The sequence below is a fragment of the Scardinius erythrophthalmus genome, assembly GCF_964197995.2.
Source record: "Scardinius erythrophthalmus genome assembly, chromosome: 12".
NCBI lineage: Eukaryota > Metazoa > Chordata > Actinopteri > Cypriniformes > Leuciscidae > Scardinius > Scardinius erythrophthalmus.
This window is the reverse complement of record NC_138232.1, coordinates 36,929,453-36,950,771: the sequence shown is the minus strand read 5'-3', so window position 1 is coordinate 36,950,771 and position 21,319 is coordinate 36,929,453. Positions and strand designations below refer to the sequence as shown.

General features: G+C 36.1%; 1 protein-coding gene across 2 annotated transcripts in view; it reads left to right on the top strand.

The window, feature by feature from the left end:
* The window catches only part of palm3 (paralemmin 3), a 42,085-nt gene that overhangs the window by 17,093 nt on the left and 3,673 nt on the right, over positions 1–21,319 (top strand). For both annotated transcript variants that reach the window (XM_081380707.1, XM_081380706.1), the window contains exons 2-7: positions 8,727–8,781; positions 10,793–10,873; positions 14,195–14,313; positions 15,666–15,771; positions 19,845–19,875; positions 20,821–20,880. In XM_081380707.1, coding sequence (XP_081236833.1) covers positions 8,734–8,781; positions 10,793–10,873; positions 14,195–14,313; positions 15,666–15,771; positions 19,845–19,875; positions 20,821–20,880 — 445 coding nt within the window. In that variant the 5' untranslated portion in view covers positions 8,727–8,733. The remainder of the gene's footprint in view (positions 1–8,726; positions 8,782–10,792; positions 10,874–14,194; positions 14,314–15,665; positions 15,772–19,844; positions 19,876–20,820; positions 20,881–21,319) is intronic.

Here is a 21,319-nt window from a genome sequence, read left to right as displayed (position 1 = left end):
ACTTGAGGGTAATAAACCACTGCAAGCACATTTAAAATGGAGACCTAGTGTAATTTAATATGTTTCACTATTATGAATGTTTAATAATGTCTTATGTAATAATGTTTAAATGTTCATTCAAAAAAGAAGACCTATTAGGCCTTAAGGGGTTAGTTCACTCAAAAATGAAATTTCTGTCATCAGATACTCACCCTCGTGTCTTCCCAAAACCAAAAGTCTTTCATTCATTTTCGAAACACAAATACATATATTCTTTTATGAAATCTGAGAGATTTCTGTCCCTCCATTGAAAGTCTGTTCACCCAAAACCCTGATGCTTCAAAACATTCATAAAGAGATCATAAAAGTAATATCCTATGAATCAAAATGTTCAATCCAAGTCTAATTAATGGTAGTGAGAAATAAACGCAACACTTTTGTTTTTGCCCCCATTTTTCATGAGCTGAACTCAAAGATCTAATACTTTTTCTATGTACACAAAAGGCCTTTTTCTCTCAAATATTGTTGACAAATCTGTCTAAATCTGTTTTAGTGAGCACTTTTCTTTTGCCGAGATAATCCATCCACCTCACAGGTGTGGCATATCAAGATGCTGATTAGACAGCATGATTATTGCACAGGTGTGCCTTAGGCTGGCTGGCCACAATAAAAGGCCACTCTAAAATGTGCAGTTTTATCACACAGCACAATGCCACAGATGTCGCAAGTTTTGAGGGAGCGTGCAATTGGCATGCTGACTGCAGGAATGTCCACCAGAGCTGTTGCCCATGAATTGAATGTTCATTTCTTTACCATAAACCGTCTCCAAAGGCGTTTCAGAGAATTTGGCAGTACATCCAAATGCTCACATTCAAGGGCATCTGGCACTTTGTAGAGGTGTTCTCTTCACGGATGAATCCCGGTTTTCACTGTACAGGGCAGATAGCAGACAGCGTGTATGGCATCGTGTGGGTGAGCGGTTTGCTGATGTCAACGTTGTGGATCGAGTGGCCCATGGTGGCGGTGGGGTTATGGTATGGGCAGGCATATGTTATGGACAACAAACACAGGTGCATTTTATTGCTGGAATTCTGAATGCACAGAGATACCGTGACGAGATCCTGAGGCCCATTGTTGTGCCACTCATCCACGACCATCACCTCATGTTGCAGCATGATAATGCACGTCCCCATGTTGCAAGGATCTGTACACAATTCCTGGAAGCTGAAAACATCCAAGTTCTTGCATGGCCATCATACACACCGGGCATGTCACCCATTGAGCATGTTTGGGATGCATGTCCAGGTCCTGCCAATTGAAGAGGAGTGGACCAACATTCCACAATCAACAACCTGATCAACTCTATGCGAAGGAGATGTGTTGCACTGCGTGAGGCAAATGGTGGTCACACCAGATACTGACTTGTTTTCGGACCCTCCCAATACAGTAAAACTGCACATTTTAGAGTGGCCTTTTATTGTGGCCAGCCAGCCTAAGGCACACCTGTGCAATAATCATGCTGTCTAATCAGCATCTTGATATGCCACACCTGTGAGGTGGATGGATTATCTTGGCAAAGGAGAAGTGCTCACTAACACAGATTTAGACAGATTTGTGAACAATATTTGAGAGAAATAGGCCTTTTGTATTCGTAGAAAAAGTCTTAGATCTTTGAGTTCAGCTCATGAAAAATGGGGGCAAAGACAAAAGTGTTTATAATTTTGTTCAGTGTAGATCACTAATATTAAATAGTACTTGTACTGTACTAGAAAAACTTAAAGTGCTGTTTGTATATTTAATTTGTCCTACTGTTTGTTGTTTGCTTCTTTGTATACATACAGTATATTATCATGAAATAAGTTTGTGGTCATCGCCCACCGCTACAACAAACAAAACTTCATGCTTCTTTGCCTTGTTTTCTTTCATTGTTATTGCAATGCATTTCCAGACTAGCAGCAAAAATTCAGAAAACCACAGAACTGAAAAGGCATTCACTAAATCAACCACAGTTATGTCTTTATTATAATATGCTTTGCATTTACATAATCGCAGGACATTTGTATACGCAAACCACATTGCCACTGTTGTATATACTGTATAATCTCTGCCTCATTTACGTCACAAGGCATTGTATTGAAAGAAGTAGCCTCCACATAGAGCTTTGCTTTTGCTAGTGCACAAAACAACCATGGGTATTCAAACTAGAAGATACGCCTTATGCAATAGAATAAGAAACATATTTTTATTGTACTGTGTCTCTCAGTTTAACTGAAAAGACTTGATGGAATCACTCCAAGACAAATCTGATAATATGCCTGTGTTACGAATATCCGGTCAGATCACTCAGCCTTATCAGTCAGGTATTGGGTTGACATGCAGGGAAAAGACTTTCACCGACAGCTACATACTGATGTCAAGCGAACGACCGCAGAGCTTGTCAACCTTACAAGGAGGTGATAAACTAGATGTCTGTTGAAGACAAGCCACGTCACATTTAAAGACAGATTGCAAACAAGCCTATCATCGGTGTTCTCTGAAGTACATTCAAATAATGAGGCATTGTTATTATACACATATGCATACTTTATAGAATGTACTTCTTAGTGGCTGCAAAGTCAGTTTACATTACATTTATGCACAATTCGAATGCGGTGAAAGTGTATATAAAGCACACACTGAAAAAACAGTGAGACGTAACATCACGGCCAATACATAGACCAAAAAAGATGTTTTGGAGGTCAGATATTTTGAAGTCTTTAGAAACTACCTCTGTATATTGTGCATCAAAGCATTGGTTTTGGAGGAGAGACATTGTAAAAACTAGATGTCTGGAACTGCGTGAAATCCACATCAGTTTAGAAGCACAATCAGTAACAGCAGGATTTAAACCTCTAGGTTGAGAAAAAATGAGCAGTTGCTATAGAGATATCTGAAAATGTTGTTATTGTTTGGAAGTGTTTATTACAGTAGACTGCTGGTATTGAGCTGCCAATGGCTAATACTCTGTTTGAAATTCTCTGCATGCACAAATGTGGGAAATGAACACTCATTCAGGTCAAGACTACAAACACTCAGCAATCGCATCAATGCAGCTTCCTGTTGGCGTTTTCAAGGCTAGTTGAGCACAGATGTGCTTCCTCTCCCTGCGGAGGGCTGCGTGCCCTGCTCCATGCCGTTGACGGATTTATCATAGGTTTGTGAGCTTTAGTACAGCTGTCAGAATTCCTGCTAGGCATCTTTTCAACATGCTAGTTGGCACTAGCACTGTGAAAGCTGCTTTTAATGAATCGGTAAGTGATAAAAAGTGGAAAAGACAACCTAGAATCATTTGGAAAACGTGTCTGTGGCGAGATTTCTGCAGTATGAGATTGCCTTGCTTCTTGCACATTTCGCAACATTTTATCAAAGTGAAATGTCCAGTGAGTATTTGTGTGAAAATGAATAAAAGTTGTTGGTGTTTATTTCAGCTTAAAACTACAATGATGAATTGTATAGGTACATTGAAGTTTTGCAGTAATGAAGGTAGAGGTAGGTTTTTCCAATGAGCCTATTTTGGGAAAAGAGATTTCTCATGTAATACTGAAATACTTTGGTCAACTTCTTGAAGTGCAGCTCAGTAGCAAACAATAACATTTTCACACTCCACTGTTGCCGGCTATGAAATAATTCCCAGCATTATCGATAAGCATTCATAAAGCATCACCATTCATTGCCACAGAGTGCACAGTAATGACTGGCAACCAAGCACAGGGCTGCAGCACAGCTGTGGAGAACGTCAGCTCAGTAATATGGGGCATGAAAATAAGGTAAACTTTGGTTAAATGGAGAGTATGAAAGCAGAAAGCATGCAAGTCGGTGGGGAAGAAGTGGTTCACACTGTGCCAGAGCAGAAGCTTAGCAGCGGGGGCTGCTTTCTACTCGATGTTTGGATTGTCACACTTATGTCATTTGCTGCACGTTGATGGCGAGTTATTATTTTGATAATGATTTCTGTGCTGCATCATGAATAAAGAATTTGACCAGGCAGAAAATAAACAAATGACCCTCAGTTTAAAAAGCAGAAACATTTTATTACAACTATTCTTTGAAAATGTCTGTATTGTTTCAGCTTTAAAGCTGTTTGAATAAGTTTTAAGTCATTTTAGGGTTCATGGCGTTACGTTGTTATGGTAGCTAAGTTGTAAAATTGGATATATCTTTACATTAAAATCATGTTAACACACATATTGTCTATATCTTTATCCTTTTGATACAGTTAGGAATTTAATGTTTACGGACTAGCCCCATTAACCTCAATTGTGTGTTTATCACAGATTTTTGCTTTTTTCAAAAAAGGAGGGAGGAGTATTTAAATTAACTATTAAATAAAAATTTTGTAGTGATCAACATGGTCACAAATACCATTGATTGAGTTTACTTGTACAGAACCTATATTCCTGAAAGATTTTCAGGCAAAAAAAAAAAAATAATCCATAGACTTACATTGATGAGAGACCTGAGCCATATAGAGGCCAGAATATCAGAGAGTCTTGTGGGTGGGTTTTGATTTGCAAGTAACCTGTGTGACACTCTCGAAATCTTAGCAGCTGTATAGCACTGCCCTGGCAAACATCTAGAATGAGTGATTGTGGTGGCGAGGCAGTATATACAACTTTTGTTTATTTCTCATTTTCCTTTTTCTAAAATGTGCAGCTGACATAGAGAATGAAATCATTTTTCGAGCAAATACACAAAGACGGTGCTGACTTGCTTTGTTTCCTCAGGGTTTACTGCGGTTTCTCATGAAAGAATGTGCATAATTCAGAGGATGGGTAGTGTAGATTACAACAGTAAATGCTATATGATGAAAGAGCCATTATTACATTTTCTGCTACATTTACAGCCTTCCTTGATGTAAACGGTTGAGAATATTAGTGGCAGGGGGCGTGTCGGTATGTGTGTGTGTGCATCTGAAGGTGAGAGAGTGTTTCATCTCAGTTCCCATGATCCCCTTCCCCCTGAGGCTCTATTCATCTCTCACGGTTTCCAGTAGGGTATGTCAGTCAGGCCTGGTCTCCAGCAGGGTAAATATACACTCTGTCCGACCGTCCCACCACACATATTTGACCTAAAACCACGTCATCTCTACTCATTGCTGTATTTACAAGTGCACTGGAGCATGTCTCAATTTAAAGACTGAAGTCAGCACTTGCTAGTTTTTGCACAAAAGTTAGTTTTATTTTAACTTAAAATCTAAAAAATCTTTTAAACAAGAAATTTTCTTGAGAAGCAACACTCCATAAGATGTTAAGAATTGTTTCCATAGACTGCATCTTGAATGTAAGTTTTCTTTTACTGCACTGGCAAGTTTTTCACAAGTTTTAACTGGTTTGCAAAGTGAAGAAATTTATCAAAGAAAGGCAAAATACGCATTCTCTGAATACCAGTCTTTCCCGGGTTTGTGCACCTTGTGTTTTTGTTATTTGGAATTTTAGGTTGCATGAGTAATAATGCAATATTATCAAGATTAACATCCTTAGAATGAAAATCAGACAAAAAAAATCAGGCTAGATTATGTAATTGGTGTTTATAAGCATGTTTGTTCGGCTCGAGTGATCTGTAGTAAAAGAATGTGAATGTGTGCAGGTGTGTAGTCTTTCTTTACAAAGTGACATCACCAGCTACTTGTCTGGCATGTATAATACAGCATTATTAGTTGTTTTCGCGGGTCCGTGTGAACATTGTCATCTGTACAAAGAAAAAACGTTTCCATTTTTAGCACGTCGTTATCGTGTAAACCTACCCTGAGACACTATCTCTAATGCTTTGGCATATGGACACCAGACTTTGTATGTGTCATTGCTACCGTACTGTGACCGCACCACATCAATTTCATGACAGCGCCACCTATTGGTCAAAAGTGACAAATCATACATACTAGTGATTTCTGTGATTTTGGTCAAAAATCACGTCTTTAAATGCTCATTGTTGCAGTTGGTCTGATGCTCCCTGTTAAATGCAAATTTAACATTACAAAATTATTAAATTGTTATAAACATGCAGGAAAAAATGTTCCAGCTTTCACAGGGCAAACAGTTATTTTCTTAGTCATTATTTTTCCCTCGTTTTTCAATAAACATCTAAGCATCCTTAAAACAATATTTATGTACTTACTAGAAAACTACAAAAATATGCTTAGATTTTTTTAAAAGATATTAAGACATTATTTTCAGAGAACTTATCTTAGTTAATATATATTTTTTACATGACTTTTGTGAGGTTTATGCTTAAAATAAATCAGTTTGCCAGTATGGTGAGGTATTTTCTAAAACTAAGTCTAGTTAAGCAAATTTGCTTTCAATTCAAGGACATTTCGAGACTAGTATTCATCTGAATATGCATCATAAATGCACAAGACAATAGATTCTGAGGCACGCATGTGAGCAACAGCATTATAAGATAATAAATGTTGATCATATTATTGTGTAATCATAATATAATGTAGCTCTCCGGATGAGTTTCCAGGTCACAATAGTAATTAAACAGGTGTTGATGTCGTTGTACCTTTGTAGATGTCGTCATGTTTCCATAGCAACAGCTTGGGGTGGACACACCTGATAATAAAGTGTGCGAAACGAGAAAGCAGAGGAGCGCATTGTTTCTCCTGCCTTTTCTGTTGGTTTTTATTCTCTTTTTCTCTTCTCTTTATTTGTGCCTGACGGATTCGCAAAGCTCCACGTTTTAATTAGCATCGAACTTTCTGTTGAGACCTGAAGAGAATGAATCATCAAAGGCTCAGTGAATCTGTTTATTCCTCAGTGCTATTCTTGGCAAAGTTTGTCTCCAGAACTCTGATGAGACAGCCTGTTCCCCTCACGGCCGTTTGGAAGTTTGGGGAATGAGACGAGTAAATACTTTCATTTTTGGTAAAAGCATATCTCTCCTCTCTCGCAAAGCGCATGAGAGACTCCGGAAGGTTCTTTGTCACAGTCAGGGCCTCATTTGACATAGTTTATGCCATAGAAAGCCGGTGTCAAACACAAGCTCCGCAACAAGCCATAGTCAGAAAGAGAGAAGCGTTTTGTTTGATCTTCCTGTATTTACTGGTCTGGTTGTATTCATTGGCACTAGCTCAAACAAAGGTGGGTTTATTCTGTTTAGCCTTTGCACTTCCATATATTTATTCTACACACCCATATTTTTTCCCTCACTAAGAAACAGTCTCTCTCCTTCAGGGTGTTCCAGATACGAACATCAACAAGGATCAAACGGCTCGATCTGTGTGTGTTCATGTATTCATACTTGAACGTGACCTGAAGGGAACAGCTTCTGTTCTCTGTTAGCGCTTCAGGCCTGTATGACAGCTTTGAGAATGATCAAATGTCTTCCTGAAAACATTTTTGCTCAGTCAATATATAATATATATACAACATTTTTGGTAATGTTATTACTGAAAGTTCAAGACATCCATTTTTTAATGTTTTAAAAACGTTTTATCTCGGTTATATGAACGTTACAGGAACATTCCATTTGATCAATTTGCAAGCATTATGGGAACGATACTTTTGAATGTTAAAAAATGTAAAAAGTGTTAGATGAACATCCAAATAAAAATGTTTCAGAAAAAAAGTTCCTTGAACGATGTATAAATAACTCTTTTATGTTAACGTTTTGAGAACGTTAAAGACAATATAACAAATGAAGATTCTATGAATGTTACTGGAACAACATTTGTTTGAACTTTGCTAGAATGTTTGCCAAAGTTCTGAGAACGTTCCCTGTTTGCGGTTAATGCACACACTGTGACACCGTGAAGCTGATAGTTAAGAGTCATAGTAGGGGATAGTCGAGCCTAATGATTAGAGAGTCAGACTCATTACCTGAAGGGGTTTGATTCTCAATACCAGCTGGGAAATGTAGGTTGGGGAGTGAATGAACAGCGCTCTCTTCCACCCACAAACCCATGACTGAAGTGGCTTTGAGCAAGGCACCTAACCACCAATCGCTTCCTGATTGCCTTCCCACTGCTCCGAGTGTGTGTTTCCACGGTTTGCAGTGTGTGTGTGTGTGTCTTCACTACTCACTGCTCCTAATGTGCTGCCCCCCCCCCCCCCAAAAAAAATGTAGTAGTAATGTTGTCAAATAATATTACAATTTAAAATAACAGTTTTCTACTTTATTTTATTTTAAAATGTAATTTATTCCTGTGATGGAAAGCTGAATATTGTTACATTTCATATAAAGAACACTGTCCAGTCGTCAGTGTCACATGATCCTTCAGAAATCATTCTAATATGCATTAATTTAATGCTCAAGAAACATTTCTTATTATCAATGTTGAAAACATAGCTTAATATTTTTTCAGGATTCTTTGATGAATAAAAGTTTTTGTAACTATGTAATAATCTTTACTGCCACTATTTACTGTACTAAAAGGCAGCATTTTTTTTTTGTGCAGCAATTTTTATAAATCCGCATCATTATTGAACAAAAGTGCCAATTTCTTTATATATATATATATATATATATATATATATATATATATATATATATATTTCATAGTGAATACTCAAATCCATTATATCCCATTATACTTAAAATAATGAATAATTGATGTTTAAAATATTTAGCTATTTTTAAATAGCCCATGCAAAGTTTAATCATCTGTACTGTAACTGGATTTTAAATTTAAAATGAAACCTGTTTTAAAATAGACTTAAAAAAAAAACTGGAAATAAATAATGCAGCAAATGTCTCTTATATTCCAGGTCCAGGATGGAACATGAAGCGGAGAAATACCAGCAGCGACTGCAGGCTATAGCGGTACGTCCCATAGAAGCCATGTTTGTATTTCATATATCATTATATGACAAGCAGAACCTGCTAACAGCGTGAGTGGATTAATTTACCATTTAAATGACAGCGCCACTTAACCCCCGCAAATAGTGCCGTGCGGAAACATATAGACACATCCATCATATTAGCGTCTGGTGCTGTTTGACAACACTTACTACTGCAGTACCTGTGGACATTCAGCGGTAGCCGCTATGAATTGTACTTTTAATAGAAACATGCACAATGAAGAATAGACTGTTATACGGCATGTCTCTCACAATACACACACACAGGCATGGAAACTGGTGTTAGCTGTGTTCACGACCGTGAATTATTAAGTGTGATGGAGTCTGTCCAGACCAGGTAAAACTACACCAGACAACAGCAAGGACGCCGTACCCATGAACCTCTTCACCTGCTCTCTGACATACAAAATATTCATGTCCTCTGAATGCGTTCTAGTATTCATTTCACGTCATGATGGCACTCCAGCTCAATGGTTGATTATGTTTAAATCTAACATTTGAATATGTAAGCAGCACCAATATGGAAAGCTTATGATACAGAGGACAACAGTGGGATTGGAAATGCAATCCAGGTGGAGAGATGATACTCTTGGGCAAACACACTCACTTGTTAATCCATTACCATTTAATGGATTTTTTAATTGTTTTGAAAGAAGTTTGATTTATTTGATCAAAAATACAGTCAAACAGTAATATTGTGAAGGACTGCTACAATTTAAAATTACTGCTTTGTACTTTAATATAATATAGAATATATTTTATTCCTGTGATCAAAGCTGAATTTTCAGCATCATTACTCCAGTCTTCAGTGTCACATGATCCTTCAGAAATCATTCTAATATGCTGATTTACTGCTCAAAAAACATTTGAATCATCAAGAACAGCATTTATTTTTTACTTACACTTTACTTAAAGCCTTTATTTACGTAAGGGATAATGTACATCCAGCCGGTTCTCTCAAAATAAAACCTGACAGGATGATGCTCTTGAACAGCCTGAAGGGGGTTATTTTGAGAGAAATTAAATAACTGTACACAAAATATTGATTCGACTGAGTTTTAATATTTTATTAGCTCACCAAACGCAACACTTTCATGAAGAAAAACGGTTCCTAGCGAGCGTATAGCACTGCTGACTTCAGTGACCCGGATGAGCCTGTGTTATCTGTTTTGAGCGGTTCTTATCTGGGAATAATTTAACGCTGGATGGCGCGATTGACCAATCAGAATCAAGTATTCCACAGAGCCGTGTAATAAAATGCATTATTGTAAGTATTTTTATAGCATTAATTAATACACCTTACAATGCATTACATGGTCTCATCATGAATAATTGTAATAATCACATTTATGATACATTATAACTATTCATTGTTACACCTGTAGAAAGTATAATGCATTAAAACCCATGACAAGCAACCAATTTCAGATGTAATCTGCAAATATTATAATGCATTTTAATTTTGGTTATTATTATTTATGAAAAGACATAATGTATTATAACGTACATTATGAATATTGTTATAATGCATTATACATTAAAGCTTTAAGTATAGTGTTACTGAAATGTATTTACTGTCACTTTTGGTCAATTTAATGTGTCTTTACTAAAAATATTTTTATATATATATATATTCCTCCTTATACCCAAACTTCTGAATGCTGGTCTATGTCCTGTCCAATGTCTTGTCAAACCTGTTCCATTGTTTATCAGTCAAAATGACATGCCAAAAAAAAAAAAAAAAAACATTTCTTCAAAAACTGATGGTAGATGTGACATCCCCTGCCAAAATTGAAGTGTATCCAGTTAGCGGGAAGTCACATTATAGCAAAGTACATGTCAGTAAGGAAGAAACATGTTAGCTTGTGTTCAAATTCTGAAAAGGTGTTTCAAGCGTACATCAAGTCCGTTTTATAACTGTTATTGTGGTATAATACCACGATAAAATATCGTGTTATAATTTCTGCTTTCAGGAGAAACGGCGGATACAGGAAGAACAGGAGCGAGCCAAGAGAGAGATGGAGGATGAGCGACTGAGACTTCAGCAGCTAAAGGTGTGACCTCACACACACACACACACGCACACACACACACACACATCGCCTGCATGAACCGTAACATTGTTTTGCAGCTAGACACGTCAGGTCACGTTGGTGTTTAGCAGGCTGCGTCATGGGGTGGAATTTCACAAACGTAGGCTTAAATGCACATACACAAACACCAACAATGCACACAGTCACCAGAGTCATGTGCAACACAAGATACAGAGACAGGTTCAACATTCAGTGTGTTCAAACACACACCCTTCTTGAGAATTGAAATGTTACCCTGGAAGGTTTAATGCCTCCACTGAATGTGTGTGTGTGTGTACACACTCTCTCACTCTCTCTCTCTCTCTCTCTCTCTCTCTCTCTCTCTCTCTCTCTCTCTCTCTCTCTCTCTCTCTCTCTCTCTCTCTCTCTCTCTCTCTCTCTCTCTCTCTCTCTCTCTCTCTCTCTCTCTCTCTCTCTCTCTCTCTCTCTCTCTCTCTCTCTCTCTCTCTCTCTCTCTCTCTCTCTCTCTCTCTCTCTCTCTATTGTTTCAATAATATTTCCATATTGGCGTTCCCTCTTCCTATTCCTTTGTGTTATTAGTTGGTTCCAAGACATTCTTTTCCTACAGTGTACGTGTCTGTGAGTACATTCATGGGTGTTTCTTCAACTACGGGCCCTTATTTCCTTTTAGAAAGAAAGTCTCCTAAAGCAAACTTTACACACTGCTAGTTCTGTCACTTCCATTAGCAATATTCAACAGTGTATATAATGCATCACAGCAGAATTACATTTTTAAAATATTTTTTTGATGTCACATTAATCATATCAAATCAAATTATTCAAATTATATATGCATTTTTTGCATACAAATGAATCAACATAGTGTGTATACATAATATTTTGTCATAATTTGTCAAAATGACAGCTTTATTTACCTTGACTTCTCCTTATCTTCTCACGTCTCGAGTTTATTTCACGCCCTTCCCTGACATTATGAAGCCTATTTCCACTGCATAAGGAAAAAAACATCCTCGGGTAAATCATAATTAGTTAAAAATATCATGAGAGAAAAAGTCAAAGTCAAAATGAGATGGGAAAAAAAACCACATAATATCCATAAAAGTTCAACATAATTGACTTTTTATCAAAATTTTGACTTGTCATAATTTCAACTTTTTGTCAATTTAATATTTTTATGCCATAATTGCGCTTTTCTCTTTTTATGTCATAATTACGATTTACTACACCAAAGCAGAAATGTGCTTCCGTACACTGTTGTGTTGTTTGTTTATATTAGTATATCAGTTTCTATGGTGCGCATCACTTCCTGTGTGGCATCTGGTGCCTGCACTGTTCTGTGCATGTTGTGGAATTCCCCGCTGGCCTGCATCGAGATGTGTTTTATTACTGTAACTCTAGATGTCTTGATGGTTCTGTTTTTGAAGGTGAAATTAGCAGAGAAATGAAAGGACATTACGCTCTGCAGGAAATTTCATTTGAGACTTTAACCTTTTGGCATTTTCTAAATTGTATAAAGGATGTTTTGCAGCACAATTAATCATTCCAAGTGCAGTTCAATTTGTCACTTCCTGGGATAAAGTATATTTCTGAGAAGTGCATAAAAAGTTGACTGAAAGTATACTTTCTCATTATTATGTTTTTTTTTAGTTTAAAAAGAAGTATACTAACAGCACACTTGAATAAACTTATTATTTTAGACTTCAACCTTTTGGCATTTTCTAAATTGTATAAAGGATGTTTTGCTGCACAATTATTCATTCCAGTTGCACTTCAACTTTCTACATAGTTTTAGTGCTTTAAAGACCCAATGAAATGGCTTGATGAACACTTTATATTTTCTTTGTTAAATTGTCTCCTGCTGAAACAGGAAGTTGAGGTGGAACATATCAAAAACTTGTCTTTTTTCCACTCTTGACAGTTTGTACCATGGAGAAAAGCAATTAAGACACTTCCAGAGTATGAGCATTAGTGCAACTGAAGACACGTACTGTAACAAACAGTGATGTGCTTCCTGTTATTGTTAGTCAGTGGCAGGTACAATCAGGAGGAGAGACATTAGCTATGTTTCCATCTAAAGTTGTCAATTTTACTGGTGCAAAATTGGAATGTTGCTTTAAAACATTTGCAAATAAAGCATTGTTTCTGCCCCATGTGTTCAAGAGAACGAAATCGTCGCTTCCTGGGAATTTGGTGCAAAATATCGGTAATAAAAATGAAAGTCACTGCAATCGGGGAAGCTACTGTTGCTCTTTTTTTCATACATCATAATTTGCTTGCGCCTCAGAGCGTGTAGATGAAACTTAATAAACGCTGTCATGATATCTTGTGTTTGGATGCATGATGTTTGGGAACACAGTTGTGAGAGAGATTTCTGGGAGGTCATTATACCCAAACATTTTGATAACAGGCATTTATCAAACAGGCATTTATCATTTTGACTGGCTCAGGCATTACAGAACGAACAAACCAACATTTGAGATGCAGTGCTATGAAATTGATCCGCTAGTTGATCTGTTGAGGCAAAGTCACATAACTTTTTTTTGTTGCACATCGAGGGATTTTATGCACATCAGTTTATGAGCATGTCTTTTTATCGGATAAAAAATGATCCACCTCAATTGAGCGCACACGTTTTTTTTTTATGTGCATTTTTAGAACATCTTTTAGGCAAATTTTTTATGCATTATCCCAAAATTCACATACAATGGTTAGATGGAAATTTAGCTATTGCCATTCTAGAGCAACATTTAGGAATACACTAACATGTATAGATGAAATTGAAAGACTGATTAAAAGACACAATTTTATTCAGATTTTAGTGTCTTGAAACAATTCAAGCCATGCAACAATTAAGCAACATAACAAGAACAGCTGAATAAGCTAATATTTAGTAACTTGCATATTAGAGACATTATTGTCTCTAAATTATTCACAAAAATGGATAAATATGATCAGGATGCAAAGGTTATGCTTAAAGGGATAGTTCACCCAAAAATGAAAACAGTTGATGGGCCCTATTGACTTCCATAGGTTAAAAATACTATGTTAGTCAATGGGGTCCATCAACTGTTCGGTTAAGGGCATTCTTCAAAATATCTTCTTTTTTGTTCTGCAGAAGAAGGAACAACTTGAGGGTGAGTAAATGATGACAGACTTTTCATTTTTGGGTGAACTATCCCTTTAAGTGTAACCTTTGCATCTTGATTGTATTCATACATTTTTGTGAAAATAGTGAACTGCTGATTAGAAATCAATTTAAATCATGTAAATGCTGCATTAATTACCTCTCCTTCTACCTCCTTTTCCCTGTTTCTCTCACAGAGGAAGTCCCTCAGAGACCAATGGCTGATGGAAGGACCTCCCAAATCTCCTGACAGTACGGGACCCCGATCACCCCTCTGGAGCCACAAGGCTCAGGAGATTGAGACGCACATTAACAAGTACGATTTTTTATTGTTAGATTTGATTTGATAAATATGTTGTAGACAGCAGAGCTTAAGAAAATATAGTTTTTAGATTTATATCGTTTTTCAAAATATATTTAATTGAAACCTTTATTTACTGAAATAGGTACGAAATGTACTTGTAAAATGTATTTTTTAAATATATTGTGGACAATATATAAATGCATTTAGAATGAAAAAAAAAAATATATATACAGTGTATAATATAATATAATATAATATAATATAATATAATATAATATAATATATACAGTAGTGGCCAAAAGTGATGTCCAGCCTAGGATTTTTTTTATTAAAAACTAGATTTTATAAGAATGTTGTGCAGTCGTGCTTGGAGTCAATTGTTCTATTTGTGATAACGCAATGAAACTTGCCAAATTGTGTGGACATCATTTTTGGCCGGGCTGTCATACAAAGAAATTATGAGCCAACGAAATATTGATAATATTCTCCTCATATTTTGATTGTTTTATTCAAACAATCCTATTTATTTATTTATAAATTTGGAAACTGTCATAGAAACTCTCATGAACAATGTATGAGATGAGTTACACAATGAAGTTCAATACTTTAATACTATGGGGTTTGTTCAAATCTCTTATCACACGTACAGTGGTAAGAATGCTTCCCTTTGCAAACACCACTAATTATTCCTGCCAAAGTCCTGGAGCACCAAGCAGGTGATGGGTTTTTATCCCCCAAAATATCTTTCTATTTATGCCTGTGTGTGTGAGGAGGAGTGTGTGATGTTCCTCCTTTGCACATCAGCATTTATTTGCTTGACTGAAGGAGATGGTGATTACTGTAATAAGCTGGCCGCTGAGATGTTCTTCTGTGTTGAAGAAGCAGGGCTTTAATTAGTCAGAGCAAAGTTTGGCAGTAATAAGCAGCTCACAGGTCTATAGGGAACACGCTTTCATGGTGTGTAAACAGCCGTCTGAGGCGAGAGTCTCGTCCTATGAGGAGTGATTCGTTTAATGCGTGTATTTGTTACAATGCAGATTTATATAGCTATAAAGCGTGCTGTGATTTCCAGAGAGAACTGCGAGCGAGTAAATGAGTCCACGTGAGTGCAGGTTCACTTGCGCATTTTGTTTAGTCTGATAGTAAATCCTGGAAAACCCACAGTATATTTTGGGAACCTGTTGGGGAAGAAATTGTAGGTTCTTCAGTGAAATTGTAGCCAATCATGACTAGTCAAGCTACACTTTAGGAAAAGTTCTTAGCTACACTAAAAGCTATTCTCCAACATTACCTCTCCAATTACCTTGCAGAAGCCGAAAAGTAGGTTCCCACCATATAAAACATGACGCGTGTATGTGCATTAGATTACAGGTGACGTCTGAGCGGTTGGCAGAGGAAGAAATTAAACTGAAGAAACTCATAGAGGACGGCTCCACTCAAACTGGCACAGATGCTCAGACACACCATAAGGTGAGACACCACGTCTGACTGAATGATCACGCCGCGGTCACATGTTTGCTCTTTCACCTCCTTTATCATTTTTGAACTATTTACACTACACTGGTCAAATGTTTGGGGTCAGTAAGATTTCTTTTTTTAAAGAAACTAATACTTTTATTCAGGAAGGATGTATTAAATTGATCAAAAGAGACAGTAAAGACATATATAATGCAACAAAAGATTTCTATTTTAAATAAATGCTGTTCTTCTGAACTTTTGAACTATTCATCAAAGGATCATAAAAAAGTGTCAGTAGTGTTGCTTTCGTCAACGAAAATTATGACGAAATATTGTCGTCAACGAACCGTTATCACCTGACGAAAACGAGACGAGACTAGACGTAAATGCATGGTCATGTGACGATGACTAAAATACATGTATAATGCAATATCGTTGACGAATAAAAACGAGACTAAATGTGGTTTAAAAAAATAAAAACTATGCTAAAATGTCTCTTCATTTTCGTTGACCAAAACGAGACGAGACGAAATGTTATAACGTCACGACGAATGAGAGAGTTGTGCGTGAACCATAGCTTTAATTGTCGGCTTTAAATTCTGGATTGCGATCTGGTCACCCGATTATCAGCGAATTTAACAATATATCACTCCATTAGTTATTCTATTAAAATGTCTCATTGATGTATTTGACACATTCATAATCATTACTTTTGCCGGTTCTTTGTGACAGCTGTATGTTATTGGCAGCGTCTCTGGTTACATGAACACGTCACCGCATCAGCGCCAGAACATGGAGATTTTATTTTAGAGAATAATCGCACAACCTATTCGATATCCTATAATTAAATAAACTAATCGAATATCCAAAAATCGTGACTCATCCCTGCATGGAATCTCTTGTTTCTTTTCCCAAATCTTCACTCACGTCACGTCTCACCCATTTTCTAAAGGTATTATAAACGTTTCTTGGTTCGCTTTTAATTAGGCCTATTATATTCGTATACTTTACTGTGGTAAAGTAGAAAAACGCTGTAGGACAGATGGCCTACATTTGTACTTGCATGTCAAATTCTTTTTAACACAGTTTGTGCTTCTTATATTAGACATAGGGCGCGTCAAGTTTAGTTGTAAAGCGCGTTTCACACGCGCGGGTGATTTTTAGTTTCACTTTCTCTGGCAGCGCAATCTCAAACATAGCCTAAATATTTCGCCCTTGTGGAGGATAAAATTCGCTCTTCAAACCAATTTACATCAAGTAGAAAACACAAAGATATCATAAAGAGATCGATGGAGATCGATATCGTGTTTTCCTGCCTGTGTCCCACATCCCTCTCAAAGCGCAGAGTGTATATCACGCGTCTTTGTGTGGAAATATAAAACGAGTTTTTTTTTAAATAACCCCCCAACCACCGCCGGTAGTTGGTCCATTACCGCGGTGGTAAAAAAAAACCTGCCACCGTCACAGCCCTAAATATAGGCCTACTAAATAGCCTATAATAAGATAGCCTTGTTTGAAATTCTATATTGACTGGGTTAAATAGAATCACATTACTAAAAAGAGACTAAAATACAATTTTCATTGACTAAAACTAGACTAAAATGTCATCAGTTTTCGTCGACTAAAACTAGACTAAAATGTCATCAGTTTTCGTTGACTAAAACTAGACTAAAATGTCATCAGTTTTCGTCGACTAAAACTAGACTAGACTAAAAAGAGTATGAATGTGACTAAAACTAATAAAAACTAAAATGACAGCCTGACACAAAGACTAGACTAAAACTAAAATTAAAACAGGCTGCCAAAAACAACACTAAGTGTCAGTTTCCACAAAAACATTAACATTAGTTCAGCATTAATAATGATCAGAAATGTTTCTTGAGCAGAAAATCAGCATATTAGAATGATTTCTGAAGCATCACAGGAATAAATTACATTTTAAAATATATTCAGATTGAAAATTTGAAAATTATTTTATAATGTAATAATAATATTTTTTACTATATTCTTTTAATCAGATAAATACAGCCTTGGTGAGCATAAGAGACTTCTTTCAAAAACATTTAAAAAAATCTTACTGGCCCCAGACTTTTGAACGGTGGTGTAAGATAAGAAGGTTTGCAAGTTAACAACATAATCAAATAAATTATTATAAAATAGGGTTCTTTAAATCCTTAGTGCTTAAACATTTAAGTCAATACGCTTCATGTTCACAGTTTACTGTATTTACACAGCTCTCTGAAATCATTATGAGCTGCTTATAAGTAGCAGCAAGTCATTGCTGTTTTTTTATTTTACACTTGTTACCATCACAACAAACAGCCTTGTTACGGAGGTCAGCTGAACCGTAAGTAAACACATTATTTTGACTTTAAAAACACACTGCAAGGCCGTTGAATATGTTGCTCTGATGGACTGCTGTAAGATCTCAGCTTTTATCATAGAACTGAATTAGAATTAAGCTGAGCCTTGGTCTACTATGAATTCGTCCTCAAGACGAATTCATTTCAAAGGCAATGAAGTCAAAGTGTCAACATAAACGCACAGGAACTGAGGTGTTCATGTTCTGATGAGATTGAAGTGTAAAAATAACAGTGCATTTTAAAATTAAACTTTAGTATGTTCCTCTGACCTTCTCAAAATACTAATCATTTATATTTTTTCTGTTTTGGGTCAATTTACATTTGGCAGGAGTGGACTGGGTAACACTTTATTTCGATAGTCTACTTTAGACATTTTATAAGTAACTTTTCAACTACATGTCAGCTAGCAGTCATTAGAGTATTAGTACACTGTCTGCTTAATATCTGCTATTTTGATACTCCTCTAAAAGACATTCCACTGACTATAAGTAACTTTGTACCTACATGCCAACTCATTCTACTAACCCAAACCTAATAGTCAACTCTAATGAGAGTCAGTTGACATGTAGTTGCAAAGTTGCTTAGATATATTTAATAGATAGTTAATAGAATGTCTAAAGTGGACCATCAAAATAAAGTGTAAATATGAACTGCTACAGTGTGTTCAATAATTAAGTTGTAAATCTCAGAGACTCCAAATAAGAATTAAAGTTGGAATACTGCTTATAATAATGAGAAAAAGAAAGAAAAGTCATGCCGTATCAAATGTTGTTGTTGTTTTTTATTTTTTAGATTACAATTTTGCATTGATTACTGCCTGCATTGAAAACTGAATATGAAAAATATAGTGTTGGCGTGACTCCACCTTGTGGCAACTGAAGCTGATGTGTCCGTCTGTAAATAAATGAAGCCGGCAACACAACCATATTTTTTCTAATCTTGATGAAAGATCTCCCCTAATTATCTAATCAGAGCGAGTGAAAGGATGTATTAGCGGTTATGAGCCAGTGAATGGGGAAGGCTGCACAAGAATTAGATGACTGCTGATATTTACAATAATAGAGGAAGGGGGAGTTTATAATACAATATAAGCACACAAATCTGACACAAACCTGAAACTGGGTTACTAGTCTCGGGTGATTTTAAGTTCTTCTCATATTTCATATTACAATTGATTAATGTTTTGAATGTTCTGAATATGGTATTAAAATTACTCGAATTAATTAAATTCAATTAATTCATTGAATTAATTAAAAACATGTCAGCTTCTAGTAATTTGCCGTCAGCCATGATTAATTTATTCCATAGGCAAAAGTGTCCTATATATATATATTAAGTTGTGTTTATCTGGTCATGTGATTTGAACATGAAAGGGCACGTATAATAAAATTGCTTTTATAAGCATTTCTTTAAAAACGTAATTTCTTTGTGTGTAATGAGGAAAAATACTGAGTGTACCTTTAATAAGTGGTTTATGGTGTTTCTACAAATCACGTTGTAACCAGAGTGCTGCAGTATTTGGGAGAAGGTTGGGTTATCGGTGTGCATGTTAATGAACTTCGATAGGAAACTTCTCCAGTCTCGAGCTGTTCCTCCCATAAATGTTCCATGGCCTTGAATAAAATATTAACCAGCAGAATGAGATGGTTTAAACGGTTAAAGAGTGTGATGTGTCCTCTCTAAGGATCGCTGTTGACCTTTTCTCTCTCGTTTATCCAATAGGGCGAGACTATGGTGGAGCCAGTGGGAACAGGTGAGTGTGTGCCATCTGTCCACTCTCTGCGCTGCTGACCATCTGTGTATCTGTTGCAGTTGCAGAGCATCTAACTAACTGGTCTGCTTTCCAGACCTGATTACTGATAACACAAAAGAGTATAATCCTTGACAAAACAGCAGTGGTGCTTTTGTGTTAAATTAATTCCTAGTTAATTCAATTGGTACGAGTTTACAATACGGCTAATGATCAATTTGATGACATTAGCCAATGCTTTAGGGATCATCAAGTAATGATGAATAACACTTTCACAGCATTTATAAAACATTTGAACATTATAAAGTCATAAGTTAACATTGGTAGAGGAACCATGAACAATTTATAATATATATATTTTTATTATTATTAAATACAATATTATGTCTACTAGAGTTTAAAGATTTTGGGTTAGTAAGATTTTTTTTTTTTTTTATTGATCAAAAGTGACAGTATGCACTTTTACATTTACAGTATTTGTGAAATAAACAATGTTATGGCATATTAGAATGATTTCTGAAGGATAACGTGACACTGAAGACTGGAGTAATGATGCTGAAAATTCAGCTTTGCATTAGGAATAAAATTTATATTAAATATATTACAGTTGAGTTATTTTAAATTGTAAGAATATGTAACAATATTTTTTTGATCAAATAAATGCAGCCTTGGTGAACACTTCTATCAAATACATAAAAAAATCTTACAGACCCCAAACGTTTGAACAGTAGTGTATATTTATAAAAATATTTATATTTATGTTATGGAATTGTAAAGTATTGTAAAGTGTTACCAATCTTTTTTTGTGTGTGTGTGCATCAAACCATTTAGATTTAAAATAAGATTTTGTAATGAAAACACTGTTAAAAAATGAACAAAAGAACTCATCTGAAGTTGCAAAGCATGATATTGAACAAATATCAATCATAAATGTTTCTAATCAAACAGCAGTTGCTGAGACGGCCCCTAATGGACCTATTGTGGAGAACGGAAAAGAGGAAAAGAGAGGTATAAAATATCAGTTCTTCTCATATACTATTCTGTCTTAGTCACCTGGTAAAGACTTGGGTAACTTTCCAGTCATATGTGCTGAGATCATCATGTGGTTTGTAGAGGAGGGCTGAATACTTATTTTTCTTAGCGATAAAAACGTACCTTTTTTTTTTCTGGCAGATGATAAAATCCTTAGACTTACATTGAGGGAGAGACCTAATATGACAAGACCAGTAAAACACCCTAGCAATGCCCTAAAGACTGTTTACTCCTGGTATTAAAATGTGTTTTGGTCGATCGGATCACAAGTAGACGAGGGAGACACATTCCTGTTTACACCTGGTGTTTTAATCCGTCTCTTTTGTCCACTTTCAACCACTTCTGCCCTGATTTCTTCGAGGAGAGGGTCTATAGGCGGGTAAATGTATGGGCTTTTTCAGATCTTTCAATCTAA